General features: G+C 39.4%; 1 protein-coding gene across 6 annotated transcripts in view; it reads left to right on the top strand.

Annotated features, from left to right (window-relative positions):
* Positions 1-21,927, top strand: part of LOC309715677 (unconventional myosin-XVIIIa-like) — a 62,124-nt gene extending 40,197 nt beyond the window's left edge. For 3 of the 6 annotated variants that reach the window (XM_082548980.1, XM_082548979.1, XM_082548978.1), the window contains 17 exons: positions 521-648; positions 803-957; positions 1,594-1,717; positions 1,857-2,057; positions 2,174-2,284; positions 4,553-4,657; positions 4,824-4,970; positions 5,173-5,286; positions 6,248-6,364; positions 6,773-6,856; positions 10,049-10,186; positions 10,629-10,814; positions 10,900-11,039; positions 11,623-11,667; positions 15,952-16,074; positions 16,682-18,071; positions 20,007-20,117. In XM_082548980.1, the coding sequence (XP_082405106.1) occupies positions 521-648; positions 803-957; positions 1,594-1,717; positions 1,857-2,057; positions 2,174-2,284; positions 4,553-4,657; positions 4,824-4,970; positions 5,173-5,286; positions 6,248-6,364; positions 6,773-6,856; positions 10,049-10,186; positions 10,629-10,814; positions 10,900-11,039; positions 11,623-11,667; positions 15,952-16,074; positions 16,682-18,059 (3,296 nt within the window). In that variant the 3' untranslated portion in view covers positions 18,060-18,071; positions 20,007-20,117. Of the gene's footprint in view, positions 1-520; positions 649-802; positions 958-1,593; positions 1,718-1,856; positions 2,058-2,173; positions 2,285-4,552; positions 4,658-4,823; positions 4,971-5,172; positions 5,287-6,247; positions 6,365-6,772; positions 6,857-10,048; positions 10,187-10,628; positions 10,815-10,899; positions 11,040-11,622; positions 11,668-15,951; positions 16,075-16,681; positions 18,072-20,006 lie in introns of those variants that run through there. The other 3 variants (XM_082548982.1, XM_082548981.1, XM_082548983.1) reach the window with 3 other exon arrangements.
* Positions 21,928-23,667: the final 1,740 nt, after the last annotated feature.

Here is a 23,667-nt window from a genome sequence, read left to right as displayed (position 1 = left end):
ATGGAGGAGCCTGTGTTGGTATGTGAAGGAGAAGTGGACAGCCTCTAAAATGATAAGGCTTGGAAATGAACCTGAACCCAAATGTCTGTCTGGCTGCTGTTATAGTTCTGATAGCCTATGACAGCTCCAGAATTAAGGTTGCCTAAGAACTGTGGAAAGTGCCACTTAGACATGTCCTCCTCTAACTACTGTTGTGGTGTGCTCTGAATTCCTATCTCAGGTTTATTCAAGATAAGAGCTAAAACACAAAGCCTTCTTTGTAGTTTCCTGTTGAATACCTTGACCTTGTAAGTTCAGCATCTGATTAAGCAAAAGTTTTATTTCCAGAAAGATTATTTTATTTCAGTCTTTGAATGTGAAAATCATCGCAGCCAGTGCAGTGCACTCCATAATCCCACGCATCCATCATGTCTGTGGTTTTTACGCCTCTTCCTCTGTGTACCTGGCTGGACCTGCATTAAAGTCAGGAAATGCTCAAATGTCACACAGACATTTTCTGAATTGCATGTCTTTCCTCTAGGAGGAGAGTGGCGGATAAAATACAATCGAGCCGTTCGTGAAATGGACTTTGCCAAAAAGAAACTTCAGCAGGAGTTTGATGACAAGCTGGAGACGGAACAGCAGAGCAAAAGACATGTAGAGAGAAAGGCAAGAGCAAATTACAACTTGAAATAATAATAAAAAAAAAAACTAAATTAATTTGTCTCACACTTATAACATTTTAATTGTGGAAATGTAATAGTAATACTAGGTGTTGCACTTTCATTAAAGAATTGTGTGTGTGTGTGTGTGTGTGCTGCAGCTGGCTGATTTGCAGACGGATAATGAGGATTTGCAGCGCTCTGTGCAGCAGCTGAAGAAAAAGTGCCAGAAACTGACTGCCGAGCTGCAGGACACCAAGCTTCATCTGGAGGGCCTGCAAAGTCGCAACCATGATCTGGAGAAGAAGCAGAGGAAGTCAGTTCAACTGCCTGTCCAGTTCTCTTGCATAAACACACATTGCAGAGAGCATATAGCTCTTTTCTCCTCGGATTAAGCAGCACTGGTCTACTCGCCTAATGCTAAAGTTTTCTTTAATTTGAACAGTGACTGAGATGTTCTGTAATCTGTGGAATTGCATTAGCTGAGAAAATGACTCAAGACTTTAAGCACTTGAGAAGCTATCACTGTGGCAGAATGTGATCTCTCCCCTGTGGCTAATTGAAGATGCTCTGTGGGTGAAATTATTTTCGGCTGCGCTTCAGAGAGAAAAACAGAGAATTACAACAAGCTGACAGCATGAAACACTTAGCTGTTAAGTTCACTAACCATAAGTGTTTCTGCCCTAGACAATTGAAGAAAACATTTTGCACATTATTACAACCCAATGGTAAATTGATGGCTATTAGAGGGGGACAGAAGTGGAGGCTAAAATAGAACCGATGATAGCCTGGCGCCTCCCGTATAACAAAGTCAAATTCTCTGAGTAACATACTGTGCACAGAAATGAATGATGCAGAGATCTATTTCTGAGAGATCTTTCTTTAAGCTGATTTGTTAGTTTAGAGTTTAAAATATTTTTTTTGTGTGTGTGTGTGTGTGTGTGTTTTCCAGATTTGACCTGGAGCAGAACCAGGCTCAGGCTGAGGTACAGAGGGAAAGGAGCCAGAGGGAGAAGCTGGCTCGAGAGAAAGACATAATGACTGGTGAGATGTTTAACCTCCGCCAGCAGCTGCAGGTAGGCTTCTCTCCACTACATACTCCACATGTACTCTAATGCCCTCTCTTGGGGACAACATGTCTGATGTTTCTGCTCTCTGTATGATATAACTAGGCTGGTCCAGATGTATGTTTTACAGCATGCCTTCTGCCTGCAGGACAAGGACACTGAATTGTGTGGCATGAATGTAAAGGTGCAACAACTGGAGGCAGAGCTACAGGATTTGTCCTCCCAAGAGTCAAAGGATGAGGCCTCACTTGCCAAGGTCAAGAAGCAGCTTCGTGACCTCGAGGCCAAGGTGAAAGACCAGGAGGAGGAGCTGGATGAACAGGCTGGAAACATCCAAATGCTGGAGCAGGTACAAAGGGGTGCAAATATGGTTCAGCTAGGAGTTCTTCTTGCTAATTGTTGCATATGTATCTCTCTCTCTAATACATGTTTGTCTCACATGTCATTTATATGTTATGTCTTCAGACTAAGCTGCGGCTTGAGATGGAGATGGAGAGGCAGCGGCAGACCCACTCTAAAGAGATTGAGAGTAAAGATGAAGACGTAGAGGAGATCAGGAGATCTTGCAGTAAGAAGGTAGCCACTAATCATTCTTGCACTTTCTGCAGTTTTTTTTCTTATTTATGGCCTTTTTTTGTTGACTAACATTTACTCAGGGCTGTTTACTGCAGTACTCAGTAACACACTTTTTTCATGCTTGATTGAAAGCACAAAAAATAAGGGAATTTATGTTGATGATTTCTTTGTTGTAACAATGCTTCTGAGCAATAAATCTTATACTGTTGGAAAGCCTGTTTATTTCCCCTGAAATGGTGTCACAGTTGTAAGGAAAATGCATCTGTGGGTTTAGCACCTCAGTTGAGTATGTAGGTTGTGCCCATGAAAGACTTGCCAAATCTTTTCTGCCAGTGCCAAAGTGTTTATTCTGCTATTGACTCTTGTTTGGTGTCATTTATTGAAGTCTATGATTGAAGTCTGAAAAAACAACCTATTGGCAATTAAAAAATGTTTTCATTTAGCAAAAAGGGAACTGGTACTATGTAGAAAAGCCATACACAGCCTGGCATCTCCTGCTCATGCTGGTCACCAGCTTGGTCACACACTGCTGTGGGATGGCATCCTATTTTTCAACCAGCATTTGTTGCAAGTCAGCCAGTGTGGTTGTGTTGGTCACTCTGGCACAAACAGCATGTCCAAGCTGATCCCACAAATGTTCAGTGGAGTTGAGGTCAGCACTGCAGACAGACCATTCCATCCTCTACACTCCCCAAATACTGTAGGTCAGGGGTGTCAAACTCAAATACACAGTGGGCCAAAATTCAAAACTGGAACAAAGTCGCGGGCTAACGCTAATATTTATTGAAAAAAAAATCTTCCTCTAGATATAAGAATGAATCTTTTCTTATGGACTCAAACAAGTTTTGCTGAAAAACTGAATATGGAACAAGCAAAGCTTAATACTAAACAATATATATATTAACTGTATAATACCAGTAGGCCAGCTCTAATAGTAATTTGGTATGGCTTCGCGGGCCAAATGTAATTAGGCTGCGGGCCAAATTTGGCCCGCGGGCCAGAGTTTGACACCTATGCTGTAGGTAGTCTCTGATAAACCTCGCTCTCTGTTTCTCTGTGAGGAAGATGCTCCACCACACTATCACACTGCCTCCATCAAAAGCTGTTACCCTATCGGTGCAGCAATCAGAATAGTTTTCTCCACATCTTCTCTGCAATTTGAATCTATGATAGGTCCAGATTTTGCCTACGGCAGTCTATCTTTGAACATAATGTTCTTCCACATTTTCAGGTGCCAGTGCAAATGTTGCAGACACCAGTGCAAAGGGGCCTGACCATGAAGGGCAGTCATGGCAGGCCTCCTAGCAGCCCTATTAGATGGAAGTGTGAAGTCTTTTCTGGACTACCTGGGTAGAGAGCTATTAGCAAGTTTTTATTTTTATTTTTTATGGGCACAACCTACCTACTCAACTCTGCTGCTCAACCTACAAATGAATTTTCCTTACAAATGTTGCACCATTAAAGGGGAAATAAACAGGCTTCCCAAAGATATGAGATTTGTTACTAAAATGATTGTTACAACAAAGAAATAATTGAATAATTAAAATTTCTATTTACATAGCCCAGTTTATGAAGTTCCTGAATTCATTACTTTAATTTCACTTCATCTAGGTACACATGCTGTATTGCTTTATGCCTCCCTACGAGTTATAGCTGTGGGCAGGGATTTTTGGATGTCCATCCATCTGTCCCACAATTTGTGGACACTTTCTGCTGTATGCCTTCAGGGAATTTTTTTGAAACTTTGTATACATTTTGAATTGGTTCAGTTTTGGTCAAATGTCACAGTGACTGATGTGTCTTAATTTGGAGGCAGAAATAATTATAGGATTTATTTGTTGCTATAGGTTTGAGAATTTTATAGAACTATCTAATATGAAAAAACAAATTGGCTTTTGATCTTAATGGTTTAGACTTGGTGTCCGTCAAATTGAAGTGAGTCTGGATAGTCATGGATGTAAACTGCAATGGCTTCTTACAGTTGCAAGGCAGTCATTGCAACTGCAAATGTAATGTATTCTTTAAACTGTTATTTTATTCCATGTGTCTTATTAAGTAGAAAGAAGTTAAATGGATTTCTATATTTAAAATTTTTTAATTTGACATAATGAAGCATCATGTGTGATTAATCTTAAGGCTACCAGGTCTGCTTTTGGGGGATCTATTTGTCTTTGAGAGCAGCCGTGTCTAGCAGGACGGTCGATGGTATGTAATGTCTGACTTTATCATGGATCCAGCATTTGTGCATCTTGACACTGTGTTCTACAGCTGAAACAGATGGAGGTACAGCTGGAGGAGGAGTATGAAGACAAGCAAAAAGTGTTGCGAGAGAGACGAGAGCTGGAATCCAAACTGCTGAATGCTCAGGACCAGGTACTGTCATTACTCTGAACATATCCGTGTAGTCAAGTCTGTGCAATTTAGTGTCTGCCACTTGTTTTGATTGGAAAGAAAATGCTTTTGAGTCTCAAGGGTTGCTATAGGTTTTCAAGGAGGAAAGTAACGATGCTGGGCTATAAAGGAGTGGTTTGTCATTCAGGTGAGCCAGAGGGATGTGGAGACAGAGAAGAGGCTCAGGAAAGACCTGAAGAGAACCAAAGTCCTTCTGGCTGATGCACAGATTATGCTGGACCACCTGAAGAGTAATGCCCCCAGCAAGAGGGAGATCACTCAGCTCAAAAATCAAGTACATCCCTTTGAACATTTTGGCATCTGCCTGCGCCCAACATAGCACGGATGTGTAATATACTTAATGATACAACAACAGAAAGCATGCTTTGAAATGTGTATTATGCACAAATCAACACAAATGAAAAAATCCCAGATTCTGGAGCTCAGTTCCACTAACGTTTGTCCCAACACCTCTTCTTCCTCCTGTTTTCTCACAGCTTGAGGAGTCAGAGTTTACTTGTGCAGCATCAGTGAAGGCTCGAAAGAGTATGGAGCTGGAAATAGAGGACTTGCATATCCAAATGGAGGATATGGTCAAAGCGAAGATGTCGGTAAGTTTTGACATCTGTTAACAATGTATCCTGAGGGTGCAACATATGTCGTCAAGTGGAACCGCACAAATTGTGTTCCAATTACCCACTTGACTAAGCTTGAATGCCAATATGTTCTGCATATGTTTCTATTGCTGTATGTTTTTGCATCTGTCGATATTGTGCACGATATCACACATTCATAGATAATGAAATGTACTTACCTTTTTTCATGTTCACTTTTGATGAGAGGGAAATAATTTGCATAAATGTTTCTATACCCTTCTTTTGATGAGCAAATTAAACCAAAAACAACAAACAATGTTTAATTAACTGAGGGCTGGTGCCTGTCAAATTTTCTCTCTTCAAAATACAGCAGGGCTCGAACATTAATATGCATACATCATCAGCCCATGGTGGAATATTAAAATAATAAATGCCCTTTGGCATATGTCGGATTTCAACATTTTGCTCTAATGGATAAATAAGCTTTGTTGAATGTGGTTTTTTTTTGCTTGCTCATTAATGGGTGTCTCATGAGAGTACTGCCTACATTTTAGACTCATGGACTGAGGATGTTTGTCTCTCTCGGGATGACACACAGAGTGCTATGTGCCCGTGCTTTGCTTGTTAATTGCTGCATTTATGGCAAGGGAAGGTCTTGTAAATGTCTGAGATTAGAGAATGCATATTGAAGGCCTGAGCCTCCCCCTGATCACAGAGGATGAACTCTAAATGGGACATCACCAGTATGCTGCACTGGCTGCACTTTTCCCTGCCTAAATGAGCCAATTGATTATCTCCAATTGGTCTTATCTTCCAGCCAGAACCCTGTCCAGATTGTGTTTCATTGCTATTAGATGAGATTCCCAGACTGCCACGGCCAGGCCAACTAATGACCATTTATCATATTCAATAGCTCATGAATAAATCCTGCCATTCTAAACTAAAGTGTGTGTTTCTCGCTCTGTTTGTGCCTTAGTTGGAGGAGCAGCTCAGCCGTCTGCAACGAGAGAAGAATGACCTGCAGTCACGCATGGAGGAGGATCAGGAGGACATGAATGACCTGATGAAGAAACACAAGGCTGCCGTAGCTCAGGTAGTCCTGCCTAAAACTTTAAACATCTGTTTGAATGCCAAGAAAAATGGAGTGTATTGCCTTCCGTTCAGCTCGAGAACTTTGTCAAGTATCTACTGTTAAGAACTTGGCTGTTCTTCAATACTGTTGCATTTGGTTGTATATTTTGTATTAGTGTAGTTGCACTTATTTTTGAAACATTAACATTATTTTCTCCAGTAGTGTCTTTGAAATTTGGAGGATATTCTCAGCTAAACATGGGGATATAATCTGTTGTACAGCAGACTACATGACCAAATATTTGACTTGGATATAATCTTGGACATTTGCATTGACAGTAATATAACAGATAACTGAGGCATACATGAACACCAACACACCTGACTCTCTGACTTTTTTTCTCTGTGCATGCATGCATGTGCATACTAGTCTGCCAGGGACTTAAGCCAGATCAGTGACCTGCAGGCCCAGCTGGAAGAAGCCACAAAGGAGAAGCAGGAGATCCAGGAAAAGGTAAAAAGAAGTATTCAAAAGCAATACAGCTCCCTGCCAGGAACCTGCCTGCTGCCTCAACACTTCTTTCTGATTAGGCTTTAGCTTTTCACTGTGTTCTCTGATTATTTTGACCAAAAATGCTCCTTTTATGTGGTAGCGTGCTTTCTTCCAGCCATTGCAATTTACATGTAAATAGTAGAAATCAGAGAAAAAGTGTCAAGGAGCAAATTTTCCCCCTCAGAATTCTTACAGTATTTAAAGGAAGGGTGGAGTACATAAACTTAACAGCCGATTAAGATGGAATAACTATTTAGGTGAAGAAGTAATTTTAGTCCTTTCAACAATCATCCCTGAACTTCAGCCAACCAGCTTTGGTCTAAATGGTTTTTTTCATTTGTAGTTCTGTTGTTATATCATTTTAAAGAAGAATATCAGGTTAATAAAGATGGCAATTGGAAGCAAGTAAGAAAATAGTGTTTTCGATATCAGCTATTGGTATGAAAAAAATGTAATAGCTGGAGATAATAGCAAAACCTTGTTACTGTGCAAGGCCAGTTTATTTTATGCATGATGTATATGGTTACTCCAATCAAGTGAAAAACCCTGAAGATTCCTTTTTGCTCTGACACAGACACACACACAGCGGATGCTTGCAGCAGAGTCATGTTTGAAATGTCAACCCATGGCGTTGTAGAAACAGATGGCCCTGTGCCAGTCATTTCTGGCTTTTGTGTCACCCCAAGCACCAACAGCTAGCTAGTGTACCTACATGAACATTCAATAAAAATAAGTGTCACTGGTTAGGACTGCAGGCAAGCTAGTTGAATACTAAGAATTTTAGTCTGGCTTTGTCTTTCCCGAGTAAGCAATGCGTTCCCTAAAAACACGTGATCTGAAGTTTGGAACATACGTTGCTCCAAAACCTGTATCTTTATACTTTTCAGTATTAATGATGCCTTCACAGATGTGCAAGTTAGCTAGTGCAATGTGCTCTAATGTATCTGCCAGCCATCACAAATGCAGGCTTTTGAACTCTGTACTGATAGAAAGCCAAATGATACATCTTCTCTTTAGAACAGAAAACAAAGAAATCATAAAGAATTTCAATCCATCTTCAGTGATCTCTGGCTCAAAGAAGACCCAGCTGTGTTTAAATTTTGTGTTTTGTTTTTTTTGGTTTTTTTTCTTAGCGTGGTAGAATTTTACAGCAACTGTGTTCACTCACAGTGCCGAAGTATTCCCGAGCCCTTGTAGAGGTTTTCACTGAAGAATCTGAACGCATCTGTCCCCTGGTCGTAGATGTCTTTGGATTCTGTGATGTTATGTATTTTAGATCACAAATGAAAGATAATTTTTAAATTCTTGAACTTTTGATGAAAGAGCCCTCATCTTTTACTTCTGGAAAAGTCAGAAGATGCTCTTTTTGTGTCTCATTACAGATTTCTTTGCTGAATTTATAGTGAAAATCTTTTCAAGTTTTTGTTTAGCATTACACAAGTTGCCCATTTTTTTTCAACATTATGTTTATTAAAGTTTTACATATATGCATATATAAAGTACATAAGTTGCCCATTTTGTGTAATATAGTGTTTGTGTTTATAGTTTTTGGTTTTGGAAAAGCACAATTAATCTCCAGGAAAATGTTTTTTTACGACTCTGTGGCTGGGGAACTGAAATCCTATATCCATCTTTGGGTATAGTTTATTGAACTGTTGGACTTGGCATTATTTGAACTTGCTGTTTGGGCTTTATGTCTATAGTTTTCATTCTAGTTGCCAGAAATTGAATAAAGACTGTTGACTTTAGTGTTCACCTAAATCTTTCTCTAGCAGGTCAAAGTGTTCACTTATTTAGAGAAATCCCAAAAATGAATCGGCAAGTGCTAATGTTTACATGGCAATCATCAGCAAATTGCCATTGTGAGTATGCTAGTCTGCAGATTTTAGCACATATATCAAAGCCTTCCAAATGTGACAGATGGTGTGGCTAATGGTGTGGTTGCAAATTCCAATTCTTGTTTTCACACTGCACTTGCTAAGTCACAAACAGATCTGAATTATACAACTGTAATAAACCATAGTGTCCTTGCCTGATTTACCCTATTTCTGAGCTGATTGGTCAAATTACTGCATTTTGTGCTTGAGGTGTCTGCTAATGGTTGAGGTCTGGCATAAATGTGGATTCATGTGATACAAAGATTAATGCTTCTGATTCAGGCCTATGTTGATAAGTGCTTTTATCATGTTGTACTGATGGAATACTATTTGTTCAGAAGGCAACCTCTGTGTTCGATATGTCATGTATTAATGCATGCCTATTTCCTTTTTTGATGCATTTATTTACAAAATGAATTTCGTCTGGTAGATTAAATGTGAATTTAGCTTTAGCATGGCAAAGTTTAGCATAAGTGTGAATGCACGTTATACGACCACAGCTTGGTGTTACTAGACTGTATTTTATGGCTGCATGGTGAACTAAACAAAATTGTGTGCTATAATCCCAGAATCAAAACACAGAAATAATAGCACACTGTTAGTTTTGGGTCACTCAAGGCCCACCCATCAGAATATTTTTGGCGATACCCAAGTAGCACAGCAGGGCTGTAAGGCATTGTTAAAACCTGTCAGAGTAAGCAGTGATAGCTATCTAAAGCATCTGACCTTGAAGTGGTTATCTTATCCCCAGTAGGAGAAAAATCTGGATTCTTTAGTAATATCAAAGGAGAACTCCAAATCCTCCTTGTCTCTGATGCAAAGTCCCTTATTAGGTGCCATGCTGGCTTTTGGACCAGTTTTGTTGTGATGTGTCTTTCTTCCTTTTATCAGTCATGAGAAAACCATTCAGATGGAACAAAAAAAAAAAACGTGCTTTGCATGAAGCAAAAGCTTTTCTAAAGGTTTGTGAAATTACTGTGGCTTGCTGTTACTCAGTTTCAACAACAAGCTCTTCTTTTAACTATTTGTTGTACATTTGGGGCTTATCTAGAGCTTATTATTCACGCTGTATACCAAATATTTATATTTAGAGACTTGGATTACATTTATACAAAACTGCAATTTGGTTTTAATACATGCACACATCAGCACTTCATTTTAATTTTCACAGATCTCACTTAAGAGGGGGCGCAAAAACCAGAGGTCAAGAAGGTGTACAGTGGAAATTGCTCTTCAAGAGTGTTTATTTGTGTAAATATGTGTGTCTGTCCTCCAGCTCCATTCGCTACAGAACCAGTTAGAGTTCCAAGAACAATCCATGGTGGAGAAGTCACTTGTGAGCCGCCAGGAGGCTAAAATCCGTGAGATAGAGACCAAACTGGAATATGAGAAAACGCAGGTTAAGCGGTTGGAGGTAAGATGATGTGGACAAATGTGAAAGCCATGCATTGCCAACCTGTTAATTGGATTCTGACACTTAATTTCCTAGTAATTTTAAGACAAAGGCCTTAAAAAGAAAGTTATAGTGCCGCTTGCTTTGCTCTGTACTGTCTTTCTAGATAACAAAAGTGTCCATCATAGAATGAATTTAATTAGGTTCTTATAAAGACAGTCAGTTGATGGTCACCTTCCCTGTTATTCACCTTAAAAATGAATTAAAATGAATTTGGACAAAGGGCAACTCATAGCACTGTTCACATTTCCATTTTGTTATTATTAATGGCATAACTGACAGTGGCCAGCTGCAGGCAGCTGAGAAATGACTTAAAACAGTACAAAGAAGATAATTTAGCTTGAGTGTTGTTCACTTGTCTGTACTATATGTGCCCTTAACATGTTCGTCACCTGCTTCCCAGAGTCTGGTGGGTCGTCTGAAGGAGAATCTTGAGAAGTTGACGGAGGAGAGAAATCAGCACATCACTGCAGAAAACAGGGAGAAAGACCAGAATAAACGCACGCAGAGGCAGCTAAGGGACATGAAAGAAGAAATGGCAGAGCTGTCCAAGAAGGAGGCTGAGGCAAGCCGCAAGAAACATGAGCTGGTAAGGCCATGGGTGATTTGTGACCTTATGGTACTCACTGGTGTTTACACTGGAGGAGCTAACCATGCTCCAATCCATTCACCAGGAAATGGACATCGAGAGCTTAGAGGCAGCAAATCAGAGCTTACAAGTGGACCTTAAGTTAGCCTTCAAGAGGATAGGGGATCTGCAGGCTGCCATTGAGGATGAGATGGAGAGTGATGACAACGACGACCTAATTAACAGGTGAAGTGCAGATTTATTCTTTGTTTCATTAGATGCCACACTGCAATGTAGCTAGCTGCCTTAGGTACCACAGGGCATTCTCTTTGTATGTTGGAAGAAAGTTACCAAATGAGATGTGCTAGCTTTTTCACCAGGCTGTCAATCATAACATGTTCTTTCTCCTATGTCTTCCTGCTTCAATTTCTAACCTCTTTTGAACAAAGTCATACTACAGTCTGTGAGTTCCCCAAATACTTCTCAAATGGTTTAATTCTGCTCCATGCTTTTGATCTTTTGTCTCTTTGTTGTTTTTTCTGGTTTGGTTACACGTTTCCTCTTTGCAGTTGAGAGGGTTATGCTGGCTCTGAGCCCTCAGATGTAAACCTAACTGCAATATTACAGACCTCTAAAAAGAAGACAGTGCACTCACCAGCTCTGTTTGAGCAGAGGGCATAGGTTGTTTTACTGCTTTACAGTACACAGTTATTTTATATGTGCTTAAATTGCTCTTATGTTCTGTCCTCCTCTTGCAGAGTTTCAGAAAAAATGTATCTCACGTTCTCTGTTTTCTTTTTCCTTTTGGTGTCTTCCACACTTCTGGCAGTTTGCAAGACATGGTGACAAAATATCAGAAAAGAAAGAACAAAACGTGAGAATGGAAAATGCTTCCTTTTGTTTCTGTCATTATGGTTGTTTTCAAGTTTGTTTTGTTTTTCTTCGGCACCCATTTTAACCACAAGGGAGAATAATGCAGTATACCTTATCCTTTCATTCTTTTTGTTCACGGTAACACTGTGAGACGAAGTAATTTTAAATAGAATAGAAAGCAGTGTCTGTGTTATACGTCTCTGATAAAAGCTATGCTTAAAGGATGGCCCCGGTGTTTCATTTTATTTCGTGCCAAGTGTCTGGCGGTGTCCGTACACAGTCCGCCTCATTAGAGATTTCAAGGCTTGTTTGTTTGATGTTAGATGAAATGTAAACTAGAATGAAAAATGGAGTATAAGGCTAAATGTTGAAGTTTTTCCTCCTTTAAACCGTTCTCACTGCTTTTGAAAATATGAACCAAAAGAAAAACCATTTTTTTAAGAAACGTGGTAATGCTGCATCATTCTCTCTATGAATAATTTTGCGTCAAACATCGTCCTCATTCACCGCTCACCACTTTGTTAAAATCAAGAGTTTGCATTTTTGCACTGACTTTTCTTTAATTGTCTTTTTGTTCTTCTAAAGCTTTTCCAAAGCACATGCAGCACATCTCAGTGAATGCAGCACTGTGATGCATCAATGCAAAATTATAAATGTAATATTCATTTACTGCACTTTGCATGATAAGAGACTAGGGGTGAATGATATCACCTGTGTAATGATATGTGATGAAAATTTCCAATAATGGCTTGAACTGACAATACAGAAAGAAAAGTAGTGAGTGCTCCAGCAATGCTCGGTTAAATCAGTTGTTGGGTCACATACATCATTTTTGTCTTAAATGATGTAACAAGTTTGTTGTTTCCACTTTTAGCTGGAAGATGCATATTTTGCAAAGCACCATGCTTTGTTAGAGGTCGTTGAAGTAGCTCCATTTTAGGTACTAAATCGGCATAGGATGCTCTCATGCGGCTTTTGCTCTCAGACATGTCTGGGTTTGTTGTTGCATGCACTGGGGAAGGTAGATACATGGTGTTGCTGTAGCAATGATATTGATCATGCATAATCAGGCAGCTCTATAGGAGATATGTGTAGTAATATGAAACAATTACAATTCTGTGGTTGCCTGAATGTATCTTCAGTCATCTGCTTTTTTTCTGTGACAGTTTGGTGAAGATATTTTCAGTGTTTAATCTTATGGGAGTAATTTACATGTGCTCTGGAAAACCTTAAGCATGATTGTGTGAGTACTGCTTGTGAGTGTATGTCCTGTCTGCATATACAGCAAGTGGTGTGAACAACACAGTCCACTACTTGAATGTTTTGACTCAAAGCTGAGCTTTTGATTTCCTTGTATTCAAACATTCTACTAATCCAATCTTATTTTACAGTACTGTGAAACATTTAACTGAAAATATAAAAGTTCATCTTGTCTCTCGTGTTAAATGTGGTTATTTATTTTTACTCAACCCTCTTTTCTTTCATTTTCAATGTAGTAAAAGGATTTTGGCATGCTGAATAATTAACTGTCAATGCCAGCATAATCTTCTGTTTATGGCAAATATCCATAGCTTTCTACATTAACCTTTGATTGCTTTTTCAAAGGAATATGCTATTGTGCCTTTATTAATCACTTTGTCTTTCAATTTTTCATCAAACAGTCCATGTGTATCCGTGCTTTGCCTTTCTTTTTGTGCAACTCGAGGCAAAGAGCAACGATTTGCCATGTTTACTTAATTACATTTTCCCTCCTTCGACATCATTGCATTAACAGCATGGATGAACAGTAATGGAGGTGGTGATTTTCTCCTAATTATGAAGTGGATTTTCCAGATGAATTACATTACTATTGAATATTTTGTACTTAATATTTCAAAGCAGAGGTTGCAATTCTTGGATTAATGTGATTGTAGTGTCATTTACATTTCTGATTGCAGCACAATACTTTGCAAGGCAAGAAAAATTACCTTTTTTGTCACCAGGTGATAATTATCCTTGAAGTTCAAGTTAATTACATCAGAGTGCAATGTGTCCACGGTTTGACGTAATTAGCTCTTGTACAATAAAGACCATAAATGTATGGTTTAATGTTTCTGTTATTTAGCACTTACACGATAGCACCAAACCATACATGATTTGATGCTGACTGTAAGTATTTGCGACAAAGATTTACAACCAGTGTAGACCAATTGTCAGAAGCGATTAATGTTCACGTCTGAAGTCTTGGGGCTTGTTTGTATCTGTGGGCCTCAGGACTGGTTAGCTAGTGTGAGGCCAAGGACAAATTGTTTGTGACACCATTTGCACAGCACTCAATTGCAAGCCACCTTTTATTTTGCACGCCTGTGTGTTAGACTGAGGGTAGGAGATGGAGATAATTTTGCTGTGGGCTGGTTTCAGTATTTTGGTGTGTAATATATCATGTTAAAAAGTCACAGCATCAGGGAGATGACAAATGGGTAACATGTGTAATCAACACGCCGGTATTAACGAAGCTATTATCTCTCTCTTTTTTTTTTTCTGGTGGGCTTTTATCAGTTGTATTTACTATGCGAAAGAGAGTAGAGGGAGTGTGAAATGAAGGGCTGGCTTATTATAGCTTGACTTGGACTCACAATTTTCACCTTTTGCCTCAGAAGGCACTACTCAGACTCTGCAATGGGCAGGGTTTGTGTAGTAAAATTATAACCAGACCACTTAATCTCGCTGGGATCATCATTACCTGAAAATTGGCCCCTGAGTTAAGATATAAATGCTCTTAGAAAGCCTGAATAGCACTTAAAGAACCTAATGCTCCTGGCACTCTGCGCTCACTCCCTGACGATGCCCTGCTTTCACGCAGACCACCACAAAGAATGGAAGAAAGAACACAATTTGTTCTGAGAGGAGAAAAAATGAATGTGTGACGCAGAGATTGGTGACAAAGGAGACACTACTCTCTTCAGTGGGAGACCTATGTAAATGCACATATGGTATCTAGAGCTATTATGGAGGCTGGAGCTGTCTAGCTGTCATCTCACACCTCTTGGAATACTGTGTTTGCACCTTATAAGCAGTTTGCCACATTTTCCAGTGCTCAGAAAGAAAAGCTAGTCCACAGAGACAGATCTGTTACCTACATTGCTGTTTGTTATTTTTAATGGTGCTCAGCTTGATATAGACACAAGATGAACTATATATCTACAATTGTGATATGTGAAGCAATTATTTTAGATGGATGAAACGTGATTGTTGCAACGGTATCTTAGGTAAGGCGCTATGTAAGACGAAAAAAGATAAAGAGGAACTGCAAATTGGATCTCTCTATAATGAACCTTAATTTGTGTATTTAATATAGAGGATGTTGTCTTGAACGTAAGAAGTGTCTCTTAAGAATGTAATTTTCTGCTCTGCTCAGAAACACAAGTCAAACATACTTTATGCCTTCATAGCATATGTGTGTCTTTGCAATTTCAAAAGTGTGAAATGTGAAAATTTATTTTCACACATCATGCAGCCTAAGAAGGCAGTATATCTCGCACTGAAGGGAGGGAAGGGAAAAAAAGAGAAGAGGATTTTTCACTTAATGTAATTTGACCCCAGTGTCAGTATTGACTTAGAGGTTATGCCACTTTGCTCACCTCCTTGTGTCACTTTAACCTCCTAGGACAATGGGATGCATAACACAGAATATTCACCAAAAAAAGAAAAAAAAATCAACTGGGATCTGCTTAGCTCTTTCATCCAGATCTGTAGGTCTCTGTTTATTGATTGCCATGTCAAGCATAGGGCCATGGGGCTGTCTCAAGGCTCCACTCCAATAACAATCACCAGGGACGACAGGTGACAAGTCACACAGATGCTAGCAGCTTGGAACCAGCCAAACAAGTTAATTATACTTCCAGGAGCTTCATCTGCATACCGCCTTTTCACTAATGCATTTGCAGCACATTTGTCTCTTGTACGGACACCAAACTGTTGCATGGCGTCATACTAACCCCTATTTTTATATGAGAGAGAAATAACTGTAACCTGCTAACAGAAAGTTTTTAATATGTGAAATCAAACACCTTTTTTTTTCTTGGCTGTGTAATTTATGTAATCTGACACTATATAAAATACTTGATGTATTTCTGGAATTTAACATTAAACAGCCAAGTGACGATCAAAAGAACACATCCCTACATTTCTTCTTTGTGTGGAAGATTGTTCTACTTAAAGAAGAAAAATTTTAAGATGAGTATTTTTGCTGTTGGAAAGCCCTGGATGCTCTATATCAACTCTAGCTGATTTGGTTTCTTCACAGTGGAGAGGAGATGGACACAGATTCAGAAGTGGAGGACCGTGTGGACGGAGTCAAGTCTTGGCTCTCCAAGAACAAAGGCTCCTCCAAGACCATGTCACAAGAGGGAAGTCTGAAGAGCACCAGGTTAGTGAAAGCTTTCCATGCTTTTTGTCAGATGACCGTATAATTCCCCATTATAACAGTGATGAAACTACCCACATCGCCAGCCTTAAAAAGGCTCACGATTACCTGGGGCAGTTTGCAACAGAAGGATGAGTATTTCATGTGATTAGGTGTCATCTCTCTCTCCCGGTAATCTGTCTAATGACAGGAGGCAGGATGGGGAAGCGGCTGCTGTCAAATTTATTGAAGTGGCCTGTGGCCAGTTGGCACGCCTGCAAAATGACGCCTCTACCACAGTTAGATAGATCTTCTCACTGGTTGATTGCCTCACTTTCTACAGTGTACACTGTGCATAACAGCAATAGCCAGAGGTACTGAATGTGTTCCCTGACTCTTGAATGGTTTCAAGGACAAAATGAAAATGACAGATTTATTCTATAACAAATTGACATCAGTGTGTCAAAGTATGAAAATGTAACCTTTCAGTTACCACATATAAGCTGTCATAGTTGTCATACATCAGCTGTGAATATTTCACGAAATTAAAATTGAGAGTTCCGGCTTTAAATACGCAGTATTTTTCTTCTTGTGTTCTCCTGGTTGTCATTTTTCTTATGCGACTCTTTAGATATTCAGCAAATGCAGATGCCAAAGAGATGAAAGAAGGTAAGGAGAAGATTAATGACAAAGATGGGAAAGAGGTAGAGCCGAGCAGATCGGTGTCTGTCCTGAGCTCTCTGAGCTACCGGAAACGCTCCAATCTGAAGGACTCCATAGGAGGTACAGGCGATGACAGCTCCCTGTTCAACACTCTCAAAGAACAGCCTGACACACTAGACCATGCCTCCATTCGAAAATCTAAATCAAAGTCTGGAGACCTTCAGGAAGATTGGAAGAAGAGTCGGTCACAGGAAGACTTAGAAGACAAAGGTTCTGTCATCTCTTTAGCCTATTCTGAAGCCACCAGCAGAGCCAGGAAGGGTTTGGAGTCCCGCTGGACTTCACGCAGCAGCCCTGAGTTTGATAAAGAGTCCATGGTATCCTCTGTGGGTCCCAGCAGGATGTCCACCCGGAGAGCAATGATGGACATGGATGATGACAATAAGTCAACTATCAGCAGTGTGAGCCGATCCAGCCCTCGATCGCTCCATCGCAGCACATCTTGGAAAGATGAGAGACGCAACAGCTCTCGCTTGTCCGTTGCCCGCAGCTGTGGCCTGAGTGAGTTTGGCCTACACGTAGATGACGATGATGACGGCCAGAGTGTTGCTTTTAGCAGAGGGGGAGCCTCGCCTTACAGTCCCCGCTCACGCAGTCGCAGCCTTTCTACATCAGCTCAAACACGCTCATCAGACAACAATCCGCTTGACACGTCAGACATTAAATTAGTCACCCATCGAAACTACTTGGACCCTGACCTAGAGGCTGCAATTAATGAGGTGCTGAGCTTCAAACCTATTAAGTTCAAACGCAGCAAACTTGATGAGTCTAGTGATGAGGACAAGGATGAAAAGATGAAACAAGTGAGTGAGGACAGTAGGAAGAAGGTTGAAAGTGAAGGGCTGGGCTGCAGCACTTCTAACCCGCTTCGTTCTTCATTAGGCTCTACTCTGGAGCACAGTAACAGGCCAACAAGCACCAGCAGCTCTCGTAGTTGTCTAGATAAAAAAGGTAAAGTTTCATCATCTGAGAGCTCCTCATCGTCAGATGACCATCACAGCAGAAAGAGCTCAAAGTTGAAAAAGGGCAAGAAGAAATCCAAGAAGAGCTCTAAGAAAAAAAGCGAATCAGAAGACTCTTCTTCCTCTTCAGAGTCTTCGTCCTCCAACTCAGCCATCTCCTACCGCAGCTCCAGTAGTATTAAAAAGTGCCCTAAACAAGAATCTGATGACGACGAGAAGGAACTTCCAGGTCATGGAAAATCTAGTAAGAAGGAAACAAAGAAGAAGCAGAAGAAAATGGACAGCTTGGTGATGAAGTACCTGTACAGGCATGACAGTGACTGATACTGAACGAAGGTGATACTTGGTGTGGTGATAACCCCGAGCCTGCCATAAAGTTTGGTCGTCTGACTTAAAATACTAACGTTTGCTATGTGTGACAGTTTCTTTGTTTTTAGTTTGGTTTTTATTCATCATTTTGACTAAATGGTCCGTGTGAAGAACAAATGCAGATTTGTACTACTACCAGTGTTCTTGACAAACATGACACAGGCCTATTGATGCCTACCACCGTTTTTCCTTTGCTTGTACTGACATTTGTCTTAATTTAAGCTTCACATTTTTCCATACACTGTAGTGATGCCTCTGGTTTGCATTACACAAACTCCTTGAGTTTTAGTTTTAAATTCCATTAGAAACAACAGTTTATATTTAGGTTTAAAGTAATCCATCACTGCAATTCATCAGATTATTTTTAGCTTTTATTTGTCCCGCTCCAAGGCATCACAGGCAGCACACTGAAATATTTGTCCTGAAATAGTAGTGATATAAAGCAGTGTTACATTCCTGTGTGTTTTTTATTTAAAAAAAAAAAGCATCTCTGCAAATCTGAGTGTTTTTCCTAATGGTGTTTGAGATGGTGTTTTGCACGCATAGTATTAAGAGAAGAGTGTCTGCCTGTGACTGTTCCTCTAGCACAAACTGATAAACAGATGCTGGCAATAACGGGGAAAAAATGTAATTACACCTATTTTTCTTTTTGCATGTTAACTGTGAAGAGTTCAGGTGTGACGTGACTGTTGATATTATTTGATGTAAACATGTGTAATATATTCTAAAATTAGCTCTGCCTCAAAAGCTATCTATTTTGAGTTCCTGATAGCATCTCTTGTTCTTGTCATACCTATGCCAGCGAACTAATAAAGGCCAGTTTTCTGTATGTGTTAACAATTTAGCCTTAAAACACAGCTCTCTGTGTGCTGTTGCTCTTGCTGTTGCAAAATGGTCAAATATTCATTTCACACTTCATTAAAGTAAACCTACTTGAAAGTAATTATTAGGACATTTTGATTTTAATTTGTATTGCTTGTTTTGATACATCTTGCTGCTCTGGAAGCTAGTTACACAGGTGGCTTAAAGCAATCTGGTTATATATTAGTTTTCATGGATATAGCTAGAAGGTAATCAAATTATAAATATGTTAATTTGCAAGCACCCCTTTTATCAAATTTTTAAAAAGTATTTTTTAAATGTTAGTGTCCTTGGCTTATGTACTGACACAGTTCATGGATGAAATGCAGCATTTTGTATGTTGAACATGCAGTGCAGTGTACTTCAAGCAGATGTCTAATACTCAAGGACACTCATGTGTGTTTAATCAGAAAGATACTATTTTAGTGTTAAAGAGCCTGTTTCAGTGGTTTTTCCTTGTTCTCATTAAATTGTATCTTAATGGAAGTATTCATATACTGGAATCTCTGCAGTAAGCTAAGCTGCTATCAAACTAGTGCAATGAGTGATTCTGATGTAATGAGTTGTCATGACAATGGATTCTAAGAATGGCTCCAGGTAAATAACCTTTTTAATGAGTAGAGGCAGAAGCAAGGCACAAGCTCACTGAATGCTGTGTTGGTTCTGATTTAATCTCTTCTACATTTAACCTACTAACAGCACATATTTACTAATATTTGAACATGGTGCCATTACAATACTTCTGCATGTAATTTTTAAGCATTTAGCTCAATAAGAAATTTCTTTTAATGATTCATAAAGTTTTTTTTATTGGTGTCCACAGAGCTAGAATCTCTGTGACGCAAAAAGAGGGAAACCATGCTAACATAGTGCATGCATGTCTTGCTCATTTAAGAGTTTATTGACTGGAAAGAGTCAGCCAAGAGTTTTGTATCTTAAAAGCTGTTTTTTTTTCTTTTCTTTTTTTGCGTTTGCTTTTTTTTATGGGGCTATAAAAGAAATCGTGTTCTAATGTGTCTGTATGTGTATTGACCCCTACAGCCCTCCTGTACACCGGAGAGATGCGAGTCTGCCCAGATCAGATGAAGAGGATGAGGTGGACAGAGATGGGGGGCAGGCGCCGAGGCAGATCAACTGCGAGGGCTCGCTGGCAGAGAGCTCGTCATAATCCACAGCCTGTCAACCTTGGTTTTTCAGTGACACCAATCGCACAACAGGGACACAGTTCTTTTCTGCTAACTTTATTACTCTTTCCCAGCCAACAAGAACAGAAATGAGGCACACAAAGAATGCTTTTTGTTGAGTAGGTTAGCTTGGGCATTTCATTATCCTCATTGTGGCACACCTAATAACATCATAAAATTATTTTGCTTAAATTATGCTTCTTTTAAGTATTATTTGAAAGAATATTAAAATGAAGGACTATCAGAAGAACCTTTGTGCTGCTGCTTTATTTATAAGAGCTGCTTTTCAGGCATATTTAAGCACCCCTCTGCACTTTTCTGACTTTACAGATAGCTCTGCCAAGAGGATTTAGATAAGCCTGCTTTGGTTTTGGACTTCTTCAAGAAGGTCTGACCAACTATTAAGATTATTCTTATCTTTTCCATTAATGTAGACTACTGCAGTGGGAGGAATTAACCTCTTTTTAATTAATTATCTCACTGCCCGTTTACATATGGCTCTTGTTGCAACTTGAGATATTCATAATTTTAAGAATGTGAGGTTAGCTAATTATTGCTGACAGGAAAAAAAAACAGACAAAACTAAAACCAAGCTGTTAGGGTTTTAAAGATGACCTATGTTGGAAATTCTGAGAAATGGAGTTAAGTTAAGATTTCAATGTGCATTGATAGTTTAAATGGATATCTACTATGTTGAATCAAATGCTTTAGATGCAACTTAGATAAAATTGAATAAAGCTACAAGTATTTTATTGAGATGAAGTTTGCTGTATTTTTGTGCTACTTGAAGTTCAAAGGGAATGCATTTTTTTGTTGCTAATATAGCTTCTTTAAATAATATCCCACAGGAGATTATTCCAGTTTTTGGATATATAATAAAATGAAGTCTGTTCTGATCTCTCCGTTGCTGATTTTACTACTTTAAAAGTGTACGATGAAGATGATCTTTAGAGCATTTTGGGCAAATTGGCTTAAGCAAATAATTCCATACCTTTTTGCTATTTCAGGGTGCCAAATATGACATGGATTATATTCTTATAAATAGTTAATGTTTGCATATGAGAAAAGTTTGGGTTGGGAATGTAAAAGCAGCCCTTAAAATCATATTCCTTTCTTTTATATTGAGGCTCTTTCTCAAAGCTGTCATTTTGAATGTAATTTAAAGGATCATTAGAGCCATATGTTAAAATATCAGCAGCAGGATTTGAAAGATTCTTCCTTGTGTTGGGCTTTTTTCATTCAAAGTACTGCCAAAATACCTTTAATTAAAACCACTCTGCTCATAAAATGTAATACTTGTATGTAATTTCAGATGCACAGAGGTATGAATTGATTTCTTATTGGCATTTTTTTTCTTTTCAGGCACATATGAAAATAACTGAATACTTCTTTATTTAACCTTGATAATGATATCCTTAGTGTGATGTAATGGATTTTAATGTATGGGCTTTCTGCTCATGCGAAGAAAAGCTTGAAGTGTCTGTCTTACTATTAGCATATTATTTTCTCAGTTTTCTTTTCTATGCTTCAGACATGAATATTAATGTGGAACACAGGAAACTTTGATGTCAGTTTTTCAGAATAGACTTGTTAAATGAAGAAGAAGAAGAAAAAAACCTCCAAGTTGGAGTAACTGACTTTACCAGATAATACTTCAAAACTTTGCACTTCATCGTATCTTTTTAAAAGGCTTGTCTATTTTCATTATTGAACAGATTGCCACATGTTATATGCGTGATCTCAGAGGGATTTTTTTTTTTTGGCAAATAAATTCTGCTGTTTACAAAAATCTGTGTTGGCTCACTGTAATTGCATAGAGGTATAATTTGGATTCACATTAGTTTGAAATTCACCACTATCAGAAAACAGTTTGAGAAATGGTTACAAAGCAAGGAGGACAGGTTTAGTTTAAGAAAAAAAAAATCTGATGTCTGATTAATTTTAGCTCATCTGCTGCATGGAAGTGTCTCATCATACCCATCCAGTTTTCCCAGGAGAGCACAGAGGAAACAAGCAATTCATAGAAATGATTAATTCCGAGTAGATGGGGAGGCAGACTGAATGTTGCTCACACTTAATTTGACTGCTGCACATCTACACAGTTCAAAACCAAGCCTTGGGCAAATTCAGGAAGATCAAAAACCTGAGTGCAAGCATAGTCTTCCTTCCACATCAATCTTTATTCTACATAGGCAAAGCTTACCTAGATTCAAAGGGATTGATGGGTTTTAGATTACCACCTTGGTTGACATTCACACACAGTGTGTTTTTGCTTTAAAGAATCCCCCTATTTATCCAACCAATCTGTAATCCTCGCTCCTATACACAACCTGTTCTGCTGCATCACTCTGTGCCAGGGAGCTTTTGCTGTAATTTCACTTCACTTGCGTGCACCCTCCGGATGGCTGCATGTTTCTGCTTAAAGGCTTTCCATTGAGTGACAGATTAAATTCTGCTCCCGATTTTACTTATTTTGGCTCTAACACTGTTTCACAAGCCACTGGAGCAGGAAGTCATTAGCTCAACAAAGCCAAGCAAGTCTGTGTTTACGGTGCCACCCTCCCTGTTATTTAAACAGAGCGGTTAGACCACAGACATTTGCTGCGCTGGAAGTCTAAAGCTGCACCTCCATGGACAACAGTGCCCCATACAATTATATAGCATGCCAGGCTTTTCATTTAGCTTATTAAGTAGAACATCTGAATATTTGTGTTTTCTAGTAACCTTTAAGCATCGCCTTGGATGAATTTCTCTCAAAAATATTCACGGTACCTTCTTGCCTTCCCCAGCAAGATTATGTGCCAGCATGGACAAAGATGCACCTTTTCAAAATGACAAAGCTCATGGAGAGCAGCCAGACACGGTCACAACCGACTCTTAAATAACACTGTGTGCCAGCATCGGCATAAGCAGCTGTGTTCTCAGAGCGTCTTCACATTTTGACCTTGGTTGGAGGCCATCCTGCCAGGCTGTAAGATATGTGGGGGTGCAGTTAGACGGGAGAACATATTTATCAGGCATCATCCTCAACTATTAGTGCTTCCAGTTTCCTGCTGTATGCCTGCTGTCAATAAAGCACTGATTGGAGGCACTGGGACATTGCCTGCAGGGACCAGGTGAGGAGGCTGCATTCATTTGCAATTCTAAGATGAAAAGAAGCAGCAGAGTGTGCTGCTTGGGCGCCTCTCTTTGTTTGCACATATCATTTCCACTCTAATGAACACGGCGCAGTAGTGGGGCCTCAAGGCTCAAAGGTAGGTGCAAACATTGTTTACATTTTGCATAGGTCTTCTGTGGGCCTGGGGGACCATTAAAGGATTTTTTCTTCCTGTGTGGGACTTACCAAAAAAAAAAAAAAAAAAGGCAATGGGGAATCTGTGATTTATTTTGTTTCATGCCCCTCTAATACCTAAGCACGGTTTAAACCCCCCAAACAAATTGTGGGAATCCTTGGAGTGTTAAAAAAAATGTCGCAGCGTCTACCACCAATTTCAATGTCGGATTTCTCCCTCTCTATC

This window comes from Aulonocara stuartgranti (genome assembly GCF_965226115.1).
Source record: "Aulonocara stuartgranti genome assembly, chromosome: 10".
NCBI lineage: Eukaryota > Metazoa > Chordata > Actinopteri > Cichliformes > Cichlidae > Aulonocara > Aulonocara stuartgranti.
The sequence above is the reverse complement of the archived record's forward strand: the minus strand, read 5'-3'. Positions and strand labels throughout refer to the sequence as shown.